Raw genomic sequence first — 14,687 nt, forward strand, 5'->3', positions numbered from 1 at the left:
CTGACCTCTCATAATCACTTCCAAAATACCTGAATGCAAATAAATAATGGACATTGGAGAAAGACTAAAACTGCCGATGCTGGGATCCTGATGTAAGAAGAAAGAACAGCCATGGACAGAAATGGTCAGACAGCGTTTCGTGCCGGGATCCTTTCACGAGACTGCTTATTGTTGGGTTGAAGAGTCAGAACAAGGAACTAGGAAATAACTCAGCGAAATCCATCAGCATTGGTGCCAGGCTTGAACAGAGAGGCTGAGGTTGTTCTCATTTGTGCAAAGGAAGTTGAGAGATTTGATCGAAATGCAAAGTGGCAATTGGTTTTGATTGGGTAAACAGGTCCCATTAGTCCAAGCAGTGGAGATGCAGTAAAATTTGGGAAGGTATACAACCGTGAGATTAATTTAAAAAACCATTTTATTACAAGAGAGAGTAGCTACAATATGAAATTTACTGCCTGAAGAGGTGGGGTGGGGGAAGTAAATTGGTGGCTTCAAAGGCAACCTTGGTAGGCATTTGAGGGAAAATTACATGCGGTGGAAAGAGGCTGAGAGGATTAGGCCATTGGGAGCTGGTATAGATTCAATGGACTGTGCAGCTTCCTTGAGACAGCAATTCCCAAATTCAATGCTGGGAAAAACTTCCATCTACTACGGCATGTGGTGCAGAACCCTTTCAAAAGTTCAAACAGCACCCACTTCACTTTGGATCTCACAGCCCAGAGCTCTTAGAAGATTTGGACAATGACAGTCATTTCCATCTTGCACAACAGTGGAGGAATATAGACAAGTTCTTAGCTCGTGATGGGAACAGTCATGAGGAGCCATCAGCTCTTAAACCAGCTAATCCTGAAGCTGGTAGCTTCAAGTTTAAATAGGTTCTTAAAGATTCCTGGCAATCCTTACTATTCATAAATCTCTCCAACCACAAACATATCTATCTGTAGTATCAAAACATCAATTTTTTTGCATCAACTGTAACTGTGAATATTAATCTATCTATCCTTTTATATCTATCTTCTCTATTTCTCTATTATTGGCACATTATGGTAACTTAATTCATACTGTTATTGTTGTTATATCCTTCATTCCCATTTGGCTCCCGCAAATAAGAATTCAGGTGCATCTGTACATTATATTTTTGTATACATACACTAAACTCTCCCTCTTTTAGTGCTTAAGTTATGAGCACAGTTCTTCAGAAACTACAATAGATGAAAACAAAAGCTGCAGCCACTATTTCTGAGGGTCACAGCAGCCACTGTCTCTGAGAGTCACAGCAGCCACTGTCTCTGAGGGCCACAGCAGCCACTGTCTCTGAGGGCCACAGCAGCCACTGTCTCTGAGGGCCACAGCAGCCACTGTCTCTGAGGGCCACAGCAGCCACTGTCTCTGAGGGCCACAGCAGCCACTGTCTCTGAGGGCCACAGCAGCCACTGTCTCTGAGGGCCACAGCAGCCACTGTCTCTGAGGGATACCTGTTTCCTGGCAGCGTTGCTTTGAGCTCCGTTCTTTTCAGACAAGTATACAAGATAAAAGTTTCAAGGCTCCAAGCAGGACAATCTCTTAAGTAATTCAAGCCATAATTTTTTTTTATATATAATAAAGTAAGCAACACAATAACTGCTATTCTGGCAATAATGCATTCCTGGGACTGATTCCAATGCAGTAATCTAATGGCGTTCAGAGGCATCATCAATCATATATTTGAAGAGTCAGCGGGTCAACTAGCTCAGAGCTGAAACATCAAATCATAGCCTTGGAAACCCATAGTTGTAAAGCTCTAATTAGGCTGGCCCCGGCAGTAGCTACCTCATCATCAGACAGTGAAACACTCACAAGTTTCCACATTACAAGTTGCAACCTCAAAGAGATGGCAAGAAAATTACCTGAATATTATGACAGATTAAAGAATTACCTCTGAGATTTCTTCCAAATAATTGACCCTCCATCTCTTGGGATTCAGTTTGTTCATAAAAACTTCTTAGCAATCAGTTTTGTGATGAAACTGAACAAGCCAACCTTGCAGTCAACTTTGGCTATGCCTGCCGACAATAGCAGATAGTTTTATGGGTGTTGTTCACTAAAGTAAATGCTTATGCTCTTTTTATATCATCTGGAGTTTAGTTAAGGTCACAAATGTTAATCACCCAATAAGTTGCACAGTAAGAGCTGGGTAGCCCAGAGTTGCAGAGAGTTGGGCAATTGTCTCGCACCTCCAGTAGCTGGGTCCAATCCTGACCCCTCCCCCCCCTTGTGCTGTGTGTGTGGAGTTTGCACCTTCTCCCTGCGACTGCTCGAGTTTCATCTCACATCCGCACACCATGCAGGTTGGTAAATGAATTGGCAGTTGTAAATTTCTCTGAGTGAGTAGGAGTGGTTAAAAAAGCTTCCCAATGCCTATCCTTGAACACCTAACAATTAAACAAGAAACCCTGCAGGTGCTGGGTTCAAATGCAGTACACAACATGCTGGAGAAACTCAGCAGATCACCCAGCATTCAGACAGAGGAAGTTCAGTATAGGGTAGCCAACACTTTGGGCATGAGCTCTTTGTCGGGAATGACTTGAATGCAGAACTCCAATTTTACAGTTGACCCTCATCTTCGATTCCCATTGCAGGGAATTGGTTTCTCTCCAATTTCCATGGTTATCCTTTGAATGCCTTTAGCACCAGGACCACGTTCAACATTTAACCAAGGGTGTGGAAAGCCTATTTGCACTCATTATTCTAGTGCGTCTGCAATACACACTTTCAAGTCCAATATTCCTTTGGAGGTGTAGGGTCTTAGAATGGAGTGATATACCTTTGTGATCAAGAAAGGGAACATAAAAATCAAATACCTGAGTAGATATAAAGCAAGGAACAATCTACAGAAACAAGGGATTTCTTCAGATGGTGACACCTGAAGAAACATAATACAGTAAATCATAGTGATGGAAAACTAGAGGTAGGGTCACCATGATTGAATGGAAGGGCAAGTTGGAGTGGCCTACTCTTGCTACTTTTTTTCTTATGTTAAAGCCATTTGCTGCTTCACTGATCATACAATAGCTGTGGGGTTTATTCTTGTATTCGTCTCCAAAAACAAAAATCACAATCTGTTTCCACCACCCAAGCAAACAGATACTGTATTGGCTGAAAGGAATGAGAACAGAATCTTCTGAATACAAAAATCCCTATCTTTTTAAAAGAACCTAGTTGATGAAAGAGTGATCTGCTTTTTGTGCCTGCTGCTCAAGGACACTATTCACAGAAATAAGGAATCCATTGATCATCAAAAGATTCACATTTCTCCATAAAATTAATCATCGTTCCAAGTTGACGTGGTTAGCCCAGCAGAGTTTCAAGAAATGTCAGCACAATCCTACTCACAAATATTCTTAAAAATACATTCTGGTTTTGGGGAATTATTTCTTCATGTATTAACCAACCTCCCAAAGGCTTACAGCTCATTCTACCTTCCAGTGATTTGAATTCATAGTTGATCTACTGTTACAGATCAATTGAGAAAAAGAACATAATAGGAGTAGGCCACCTCACTCCTCAAACCTGGCCCACTATCCAATATCACAGCTGATGTGCCCCAGCCCTCGTTCCTTATTTGTGCTAGTTTCCCATCATCTTTAAATCCTTTAACTTTTCAAAATGTATCTACCCCGTCCTTAAATGATCCTGATTGTAAAACCCTGCAGGGTTGGGAATTCCAGTGATTCACCACCCTCTGTCACAAATTCAGTTTAGATGTGTGCCCCTCCCTAATCTTGTATCTACAGTACATCCCTGTTTGCGATCTTCAGTGGTGGATATATCTCTAGCTTGTGTACCCCGAATGATCTTGTACATTCCGAAAAGTCATCCCTCATTTTCAAGAACAGAAATCGAATTTCTTTAGCCACTTGCAATAGAACAACCTTCTCTTCCCAGGAATTAGATTCATGACTCTCTTCTGGTCTCTCAGTTCACCATCTGCAGGATTAATTAAAACTTTATTCAGCTCAAAAGCTGCAATATAAGGTGGGTGGGTTCCAACATCCTCCTTGTGTTCCCCAACACCGACTCTCTCAACAACTTACAACCAGAGGGCATAGGTTTCTGATAGGGAAGATTAAGAGACCCAAAGGGGATGCTTTCATTCAGAGGGTAGTCAGTACCTGGAATGTTATAGGTCTGTTCAATGCTGCATGATGAATAAGCAGTGGACAGAATTGGGAACCGGTCAGTCCTGAGCTGAATTTTCAGTCCAGGTTGGTAATGAGATCATTCTTCCCCCCAGCTTCTACCTACTCATAGTCACTTCAATTTATGCTGCTGCATAACTTTCCTCACATCTTCACCTTTCACAAAATCCACAGCCTGTTTCATCAGCTACATCACCTGCCCTTGTCAAGTTCCCCAGCTCCTTATTTGCAGGAGACACAACCCACACCCAGCCCAGGAATAGTGCCACTCACCTGTCAAGTCACAAGGTGATCTGTCTCAATCAGACGCGGCTTCCTGTTCGAATCTCGGACACGGGCTCTCCCTGCAATTGTTTCAGGGCTTGTTAAACCCGGTTTCCAAGACCATCCTTCCATCGAGACAGGACTATATTCAGATTCAATCCCTATTAGCTATTTTCATCCATTCCATCTACACTGATGGCTGCCACAGCATCAACTCCGTTTCCACTTCAGTTAGGTAGCAGTTAGGTACAGAGGAGCTTGGAACTAATAGCTCTTGAAAGTTCATAATAGGACCAAGTAGTCGCATCACTGGGGCATTTTACTGTCTTAACCTAGAGATTCTGCAGAACAGAAAGCTCTTTTGCCTTTTTCCAAGGCCTCGAGTTCCATGAGAGATGTCTCAGATCAATTGCTTCTCAACTCACACTTGTATGGTGTTGCTTTGAATTTACAAGCCCTCTGAAACCTCGAGTCTAGAGTAATGTGTGCTAACTTCTTTATTTATTATTGTTGCTTTGTGAAGCTGAGAGAACGCTTAATTGGGCTAATGTCTTATACCAGACTAATTTGTTGTGAGATCGGTCATTGCATCTTCAGCAAACTTCACAGACCATTACCCATCTTGTTTGTGGCACCCTCCAAAAATTGGTTCATAATGAAGTTGGCTGCCCATTCTTCTGTTCTACACAGGAGGCTTTTAACTCTCTGAGAACTGCACAAACTATAAAGGTTCACCTTCCTCTCCTTCACAGGTTAAGCCCAACATTCAAGCCAGTATCGAGCTGAAGCATATAACATGGGGCAGCAATGAAGTGAAACATTCCCATCTTTAAAAGGAGATATTAATTTCAATCCATCTGTTTCTAAATTTTAAAGATCCTATTGCACTACCTTTTAACAGCAGGCTCTCAGGAATTCTTCAACTACCCAGGTAAACCAGCTTAATCGAGAAGTATACAAATGATCACCAGATCTGTCTCCAATACGGGCACTCCATTTCACAACCATTAATTATATGTAGTGTTTGGGCCATTCAAGAGACTGACAAGTTGGAACAGAAACGCAGGTTTCCAGCAACAGGTAGACTTTATTCAATGAGTCTACTTTGAGGGTAGGAACTCCAATCAAGCTGTTCGGTGAGACGCAGGACAACTAGGGAACTTCCATTTCTAACCAATTTTTTTAAAAAGTGTTAACCCACTTCAAGTGGCAAACAAGGTGTTTGGCAAGGCAAAAAATGTTTGGTGAAGAATCTTAAAGGGAAGAGGTGGGAGATGTGTGACTGGATTTTGATAAAACTCAAATTGCAGCTGTCAGTGGTGAGAAAGGAGGATGTACAGAAATTCAGGGCAGATAACAATGGGAACCTTGCTGTTTAAAAGGTTCAAACCTTTCATGTTTCTTGCAGTCTTACAACATACTCTATAAATAGGAGATGCCAAGGTTCCACGAGTAGCTCAGCAAGGAAGGAAGTGATTGACCACCAAGGCATTTCATGAGATGTTATGGGTGAGTTGAATTAAAGAGGTGAAGTTGAGAGAAAACTGGAATCAAGACAGGGATGGAGTGGAACTGGGAACAGACATCAACTTTAATTCAATCCAATTCTGTCATTAGGTTTTTCTGAGGATAACAAACTAGTAAATTCTGGAGCCAATGTGATGCAATGTATTTGGTTGATATGAACCAAGTAAGAAAGCTAAGAATGAGATGGGGAGGCTTGGATTTACTTGTTAAGAAATGCCTTCTAAAGATACAGGTCACAGAAGGGGCTATTATTGAAGATTGGAGTTCATGGGATTGAAGATTAGGGGTTGAATTTTGCAGTTTTTACTTGTTCTGATGTTTTTTTTTTAACTACTGTTCCCAAAAGTCAACAGATCTATTTAAATCAACTTTCAGTTTCAATGGTGAAGCTACATTGAATTTGATACTAAGAACACTTACGCAGTAGAAATGTATCAATCTCTGCCAGGTCAGTGGAGTAACTTTGCTCACAAGTGCAACCATGCATGAATGAAATTGCTCCAGACTATATTCACCATAAAAATGAGGAACAGCAAAATGAATGAAAATGCTAATTCTGTCTGGTTTTATTTTCTAAACAGTTTTATCAGTTTAAAACAAAATTATTTTCTCCAAAATTTTAGCATGAATTTAAACCTAAAGATAATATATTTTCACGAGTAGACAAGTAGCTAATAAAACAGAAAATATTTGAAAAAGGTGGGTTAATTTCAGTTTGGCAATTGAACCAGTGAAAGCACCACAATTTGAGTCACGTGTATGGTGAATTATGATCAGTTCAAGATTCTATGGAGATTTGAGAGCTAACAATCATGGAACGTTGTGTTTTCCACTTTATCATAGTACCAACTTTGAAAACAGAATACATACACGCAAGGAGGTGCAAATCAACTCATGCTCGTTTACTAGTCAGGTTTTGTGTCGTTGGTATAAAAGCCTGCACTGTTTATTAATGATTTGCAAGTGCGTATGTACAAGAAACTGCATCACAAACTACAAACATCGCAAACATCACCACACACAAAAACAGCAGTTTGGGCTTGAATACCTTCCTTGGTTACAAACACTGCTGGTCCAAACATCAAACACATAATAGGTGGAAAGAAGTGATGGATGGGCAAAAAAAAACCTGCCATGGCAGCTTACAGAGATTCTGATCAAGAATCGTGCAAGCTTCTTTTATTCTTTAAATATAAAAAAACCTAGTTATTCCACTTTTTAAATATAATTTCTGATGATAGAAAGATCACCACATGATTAGAATCTTTACCAATATAGTAACCTGAAGTGGAAATGTTCTACAACAGTATTGTGACAGGACCCTGTTCCGTCAGTTCACCCTGGCCACTCTGCACAATGTGTGGACCATTCAACACAAAGCCAATATGCAGCAAATTTACACTCCTTCTGGAAAGTCACAACAAACCCATGAGCAAGAAATTTTGATTAGCAAACACACCATTTATTCCCAAGATGAAGAATTAAAATTTTAGGGACTTTTCCTTTTCTCATTGAGAAAATATTCGAAACAGCTCGAGTTACTCCTGCCGTTACTGCACAGACAAATTTTGAGGGGTGGACTGGGGGGTGGAAGGTGGGGGAAATCTTGCATCATGTTTCATAAGCACCAAGATGCACATTCTTTGAGGGACAAATCGAAAATCATTTTGGTCATCTTCCCCAGAGGGGCCTCTTCCTCAGTCAGGGGAGAGACCCCAAATTTGTCTGCAGGACTTTGATCTTTCTTCCATCCAAACCTATAGCTAGTCCATCAACAACTGGGGTTGCTCACCTGAAACACCTTGATCTTAACCACTGAAAACCAACAGAAGCAACGGGGTGCTGCCAAGGAGAGATCATGAACAATAAATTCGTATAAAACTTCCTACTCCCAAGATTAAAAGAAAACGAACGGGAAGAACTGCTTGCCAATCTGTTGCTGCTGACTGGTGTGGTACACCAAAGTGAAGGAGGTGGAAGACATGCTTATTAGTCAACATTGCTTGGTAGTCTGCTGTCAGGTTTTTGTTGCAGGTTGCCACAATTTTAGTGCGAAGCTCTGACGACTCATTAGATCAACCAAGGAAGTGCTATTGGGAAGGTGGGCACTTCCATTCACTGTGAAACACAGTGCAGCAGTGTTCACATCTTGCGGAGCCTATCCATTATCTGCAAACACTGGTTTTATTCAAATACCAAACTAAAACATCTATACAGTGGCTTTAAAATGGTTACTACCCACTTTGAAACATTATGACTTTTCTTTTCTCTTTAACTTGGACACCTTCTTGACGGTGCCGTTTTTGTTGAGAAGTTTTAGAACTCTGTCCTTGTGATCCAGAACCTTCATCATGGTATCCTTGGCCTCGGTGATCTGGTCTATGACCAGTTTGCAGCGTTGCATGTTCCCCTGTGAATAGAACAACGCTGTGTTATAGTAAGAGAAATGACTAGTTCCACTGACACCCACGTGCAGCACAGCTGACTCGGGGATGGATAAACCACACCTGCACCCACTCATTTATCTATTTAATTTTACATTTTTAGGTTCGTCTTGATAAAGGGTCCCGACCTGAAACATTGTCCGACCATTTCAACCCATGTATGCTGTCTAACTTGTTAAGTTCCTCCAGCAGTTCTTTGTTTGCCATCACTCATTGGCTGCTTTGCACTATGCTTCTGCAGGGTCCCAATGCTAGTCAGTTTAACGCTTTTATATAGAATGGTCAAGAGAAAGCATTTTATTTGAATAGTCCCATCAGGAAGAGGCTCCAGTGAAGCAAGACTGCAGAACACATGCTCTACTCAGAGGTTTCCACAAAGGACCTAGTGACAACCCTCCTCCTCCCCATTTTTAGATCATTCACATACTTGGTTCTGACTCAGGTTCTTCAACAAAAGAACATAGCAGCAAGTTGAGAATGATCAGTGGAGGGGCAGCTGGCAAGGAAAAGAGTTGAGAAACAGTTGTATAATCTAATTCAATTCAATTCGTAAAGCTGCATATAATGTATTTAAAAATTACATTACGTAAATAATCGTGGTTATTGTCTCGGCCTTAAATTATCCCTCCCCACTAGACGTGCGCTATCCTAAAAGCAGTGAAAAACCATACAACAGCAATAGGCTAAACTACCTCTTGAGCCCCTCGAACCATTCAACAAGGTCAGAGCTGACCTTTGACCTAGTCCCCTTAAGACCGCCATTTTTAAAAAATTTAGCAATATAGCAAAGTAATGGGCCCTTCTGGCCCACTAGCTTGCACTGCCCAAATACACCCATGTGACCAATTAACCTACCAACCCCAAGTGTCTTTGGTACGTGGGAAGTTTTGTGTACAGCTATAGACATCTTTAATTACTGCATCCAGAACCATCAAAGAATATTGATTTTAAAAGATTTGCAACCATAATGATTCCCTCTTCTTTTATCCCAGTACTGCTGTCTAATGTTAGACTGTCCTGAACCACATCAAGCTTGTAAGGCTTCTCGAAATTTTTACCTGTCTCAATAGGATTATCTCTCATTCTGCTTATTCTTCCCTCAAACTCAGTTCCCAGGAATCATACCCAAGACAAGATATCACAAGCCATTACTTAGCATCAAGGACTGCACAGACCAACTGACTGAGATCCTCATGGACATCTTCAGCATTTCACTGCAGCTCCATTGTCCCCACAGGTTTTAAAGTAGCTACCATCATCTCAGTACTGAAGATGACTCAATGACTACTGGCCTGTGGCACCGACCTCCATCATTATGAAATGCTTCGAGCATTTGGTGATGGAAAGCATCAAAGCACACTTCCAAGATGCCGGACCCATTTCAGTTTGCCAACAGGTGAAACTGTTCCGCTGATGATGTCCCTCTATTCTGTCCTGACCCATCTGAATGACACCTCATATGCTAGACTGCTTTTCATCAATTTCCGCATTTAATACAATCATTCCCCAGGTGCTGGTGGAGAAGCTGTTCTCACTGGGACTCAACACCTCTCTGTAACTGGATTCTGGACTTCCTAACAGAAAGAACAAAGCCTGTCTGTGTTGGCAGCAGAACATTGAATACTGTCACGCTGAGCACTTGAGCACCTTAGGGCCTTGTGCTCAGCTCACTACTGTTCACGACTGTAATACCAGATCCAGCTCCAAAAGAGTAATCTCTGAAGATGACACAATAGTATTTGGCCTCATCAGCAACAATGATCAGTTGCACTGCAGAGAAGAGTGGGAAAATCTCATGGTGCGAGAATAGCAACCTGAGTTTCAATGCAGACAAGACAAAGGAGATGATCGTGGACTTCAGGAGGACCAGAAATGACCTCCCTCCACCACACATTAATAACTCAGTGGCAGAGAGAATAGAGAGCACCAAGTTCTTTGGACACCTCAACCTGTGACCTATGCTGGACCTCAACACCTCCTCATTTGTCAGGAAAGCACAATAGCAATTGCACTTTCTGAGAAGACTGAAGTGGTCAAGGCTACCAGTCACCATCATGTCAACTTTCTACAAGAACTCTATCGAGAGCCTCATGGCTGGCTGCATCACATTGTGGCACATTTGCAGTAGAGAACTGGATTGGAGGTCAATCCGCAGGACCATAAGAACTGCAGAGAGGATCATTCATGGATTCTGTGAATTGTCATCTACTAGTATTGTTGTCCAAAGAGGACATGCAAAATCATTGAAGAGCCCCAACACCTAGCACACGGCATCTTTCAGCTACTCCCATTGGGAAAGATACAGGAATATCAGTCAGAACCACCAGGCTGAGAAATTGCTTCTCTCCAATGCTGAACGAGTGAATGAACAGCACATATTAACCTTCTGAGACTACTATTCATTAAACAATAAATAAATATAATACACACATACACACACACACACACAGTGTTATGTCTGGTTGTGTGTTTATATGTTTTTGCATTACCACTTTTTGAGGCATCCATGCTGATCAAATCAGCATCTGGAGTAGTCCCATTTGCCTACATTTGGTCCATATCCTTCAAAGCCCAGCTGTCCATATATCTGCCAAAGGGCCTTTTGAACATTTTAATTGTGCTTCCTTCTACATGCCCTTTGGAAATCTAAATACACAACTTCCACTGGTTCCAGGTCAGCAATGATGTAGCTAGTAAAGCCATTGCCTCGTAGCTCTGAATTCACTCGACCATGGCTGCTGTCTGTGTGGAGTTTACAAGTTCTCCCCAAGACCATATGGGTTTAGCTCAGGTGCTCCTACATCCCAGAGTGTGGTGGTGGGCTAATTACTCTTGTCATTGGGAAGTGGCAAAGGAATCAAAGAGACTGCACTGTGCAAGAGGGAACAAGGAGAGGGATGATGAGAATGGGTTCACAGCATATAATCAGAAAATTTGAGATGCAAAATCTACTCTACTGGTTAGACAGTAGGGAGGCCTACATCACCGAAAGAGGTTCTCCAACCCACTTGGTATACCTCATCCATCAAGGACCCATTAGCACAAACCTATTACCAACACTGCTAAAAAAAGTGTAACTTACCTTTTAGTTGCCACTCTATCACATTTGATCAGAAGCCTCATTCCCACAAAGTTCCACACTCAACCTATCACAGGTATTCACTTTGTCCTATCTATTCATCCAATCACTCTTTAACTAAACTTTTTTAAAATTTCTCTTTCTCAATTATGACAAAGAAAACCTTTCAGTTCACAGAATCCATACTGGCTCAGCTCAATGCCATCAGTCCATTATCCCTGTCCTTCCTCCGATCGAGTCCTGAAGGTTATTCTAATGCATGCCCATCAACTTCCATCTGACTCAATCCTCAAACATTAACAGCTTCTCTTTTGCAGTCATTGCCTGAACTGAGCATTTCCAGTATTTTCTTTCTTTTAAATTCTCAGAATTCCACTTTATTTTAAATTTTGATGTTCATTCCTACTCTTGTTGTAATCCAATGGAAACTTTCCAGAAATCACACCATTTTAAATAGTGCATGGTGGAAGGAAAACAAGAGATTTTCACCTTATTTCAAAACAACATCTGAAGCAGTCAAATTTGGCACTTTAGGACATCCAGTGCAGAGTGTAAGCCTTTATCTTCACATCAAGTTTTCAAGTTGTAACACCAACTGGAAATGAACATGTACATAGCCCATCAACCAGAACATCCTCACTCAGACTCATTTTATCCAGCTACCTGGCCAAATTTCCTCAATACTTTATTTCATCCTGGAATCCGAGATTTATTGTCCATCTATGAAATAGGAGGCAAGTCTCTTTAAGTAGTAGTTTGATGCATCGTAGTATTATGCTAGGCTATTGCTGAGGTCGGGTGATAACACTGATGTGGGACTGCAGCCTTGTATAGGCCGGATGGGATAAAAAAACTTCTTTCTCTAAAAATACATTAGTGAATTGCTTTAACATCAAATCTGTTAGTAACAATTTTGTTTCAAGAAGGTATACCAATTTCCCATTTAAAAAAACAATTTATTCTAATTCATAACTTGCCGTCACGACAGGTCAGCCAGTTGCACACTTTGACGCCGCATTCAGTTTTATTCATTCGTGAAAAAACAGGTAATGTCAACAAATCATTCCCTTGGCTTGTCCAGCCATTTTAGAGTCACAGAGACATACAGTGTAGAAATAGGCCCTTGGACCAACTTGCTCACCTTGACCAAAATGTTCCACCCACACTAGTTCCGCCTTACCTGTGTTTGGCCCATATCCTTACATTTGTCCAAAGGGGAGTTGAAAATCATGTCACAGATCAGGTGTAGACCTGGCAGGACAAGGACTGCAGATTTCCCTCCCCACAGGACGTTAGTTTGTTTTTGTGGTTGCCATCATCAATTCTAACTTTAAATTACAGAACTAATGAATTAAATTTATACTTTCCTACATGACAGGATTTGAACATCCGCCTCCAGACTATCAATCTAGAACACTGGACGAATGTTTGATCATTATGCTGACAGAATTTGTAAGCATGCTGGGATAGAGCTTGAGCAGCAAATCTCTTGTACAACTCCTTATCTACTAGCTTGGACAGACTAGAGGGAGCAATCACAGTAAATCACAGCAAGCAATCACAATTCTCTACCACTTCCAGGAGGTTGCTGGGGTAGGATTCCTTGCTAGTTTCTATCATCATCAGAGATGCTTTAGTGGACCGTGATAACCTTAATTCATCCCAGATCGGTAGTCTTTGTTGGTCAGGTCCAATGATTCACATAGCTCCCTCTAGTCTAGTTAATTACATTAATGTATTAACTTCTTCCTTTTCTTGCAAATAAATTATTCTAGTTGCTTGTTCTTACTCACTTACTGGAGAAAAACTGGAAGTGGTGTGAACTTGTGGTAACAGGCCCTGCAGGCCCATGAACCCGTGCCATCCAATTACTCCCATGTGATCAATTAACCTATTAACCCCCACGTGTCTTTGGAACTTGGGAGAAAACTGGAGCATCCAGAGGAATCCCACGCAGACACAGGGAGAATGTATAAACTCCTTATAGACAGCAGTGGATTTGAACCCGGGTCCCTGGCGCTGTAAGAGCATTGCACTGATCGCGTTGTCTTAATATAATGGCCCAATACTTAGCCTGCTCACAACACATAACTGAGGTGCCATGTCCGCTGTGTTCTTACACAGGACATGCACATACCTGGATCAACTCATTAATTCGATGCATGTCATCATCCGCAGCTGCTTTCTTCTTTGGAATCAGTCCTTCCTGTAGCGAAGCCAATCTGTTGTACACATCATGTTCCAAACTAGTCTGTCAAGATTTCAGGGAAAGAAACAAGAAAATATAGAAAGGAAGATGCTCAAATTTCAACACCCTTCCACCACCACCTTTCATGCACCAAAGCCTGGTGAAATTCATAAATGTTAAATTCTGTGCACAGTATAAGAATTGACTGCAACCAGTGAACTTGGAGGAGTGAGAAGTGAGATTGGACTGTGAATCAAAGAACTTTTCTAAATTTACATACATATTACATATACGTGCGCTTAGGATTAGAAAGGGGTTAAGTTAGTTAATAGTGAAAAGTTAAAAGTGTGATCCTGTTTTCATGTTTAAAGATAATTAAAAGCAACTTTTGTTTAAGTATCCATTTGTCTTGGTGAATATCTATTGCTACTGGGTTTGGGGTCCTCTGGGCCAATAAGTGGGGACATACACTGATGACTACATAATGTTCTATTCACAACTCCTCAGAAAGTGAAGAAGTCTGGAAGTTGCTCATTCTTGAGTAACTGTTCAATCCCTCTTTATTTTATGAAATAAGCAGGTACTCCCAGACTCAAACAACTGAGTTCACTCCCTTCTAATGTTCTGTGAACACACAATCTCTAACTGTGGTATGAGAAACAGATGATATGTTGGATTGAAGACCTTTCAACAGATTAAGGATTTTCCATCTGAAACACAAACCCCTTTCCCTTTTCACAGATTCTGACCAACATGCCAAGATTTTTTAAGCATTCTTTATTTTGTTTCAAATTTTCAGCAACTGCAGTTTTTAAAAAAAAAGATTTTAGTTAAATTTACAACCTTGCTAATGGCCAACTTGGAGAGAACAGAGCACTCTGTATTTTGTATCAAAAATCTTCATCTTTAAATACTTTAATAAGTCACATATTAATTTTTTGAGTTCTAACTTTTCAAGAATCCTCCCAATAGATGAAGTTCCTCATCCCTGAGAACATCACAGAAAA

At 41.0% G+C, this 14,687-nt stretch overlaps 1 protein-coding gene across 5 annotated transcripts in view; it reads right to left on the reverse strand.

Annotated features, from left to right (window-relative positions):
• Positions 1-6,533: 6,533 nt before the first annotated feature.
• Positions 6,534-14,687, reverse strand: part of sap130b (Sin3A-associated protein b) — an 89,154-nt gene continuing 81,000 nt past the window's right edge. For 4 of the 5 annotated variants that reach the window (XM_069896405.1, XM_069896403.1, XM_069896406.1 and 1 more), the window contains 2 exons: positions 13,630-13,743; positions 6,534-8,379 (listed from right to left, as the gene is read on the reverse strand). In XM_069896405.1, coding sequence (XP_069752506.1) covers positions 8,221-8,379; positions 13,630-13,743 — 273 coding nt within the window. In that variant the 3' untranslated portion in view covers positions 6,534-8,220. The remainder of the gene's footprint in view (positions 8,380-13,629; positions 13,744-14,687) is intronic. The other variant, XM_069896407.1, reaches the window with a different exon arrangement.

This window comes from Narcine bancroftii, chromosome 9 (genome assembly GCF_036971445.1).
Source record: "Narcine bancroftii isolate sNarBan1 chromosome 9, sNarBan1.hap1, whole genome shotgun sequence".
Lineage (NCBI taxonomy): Eukaryota > Metazoa > Chordata > Chondrichthyes > Torpediniformes > Narcinidae > Narcine > Narcine bancroftii.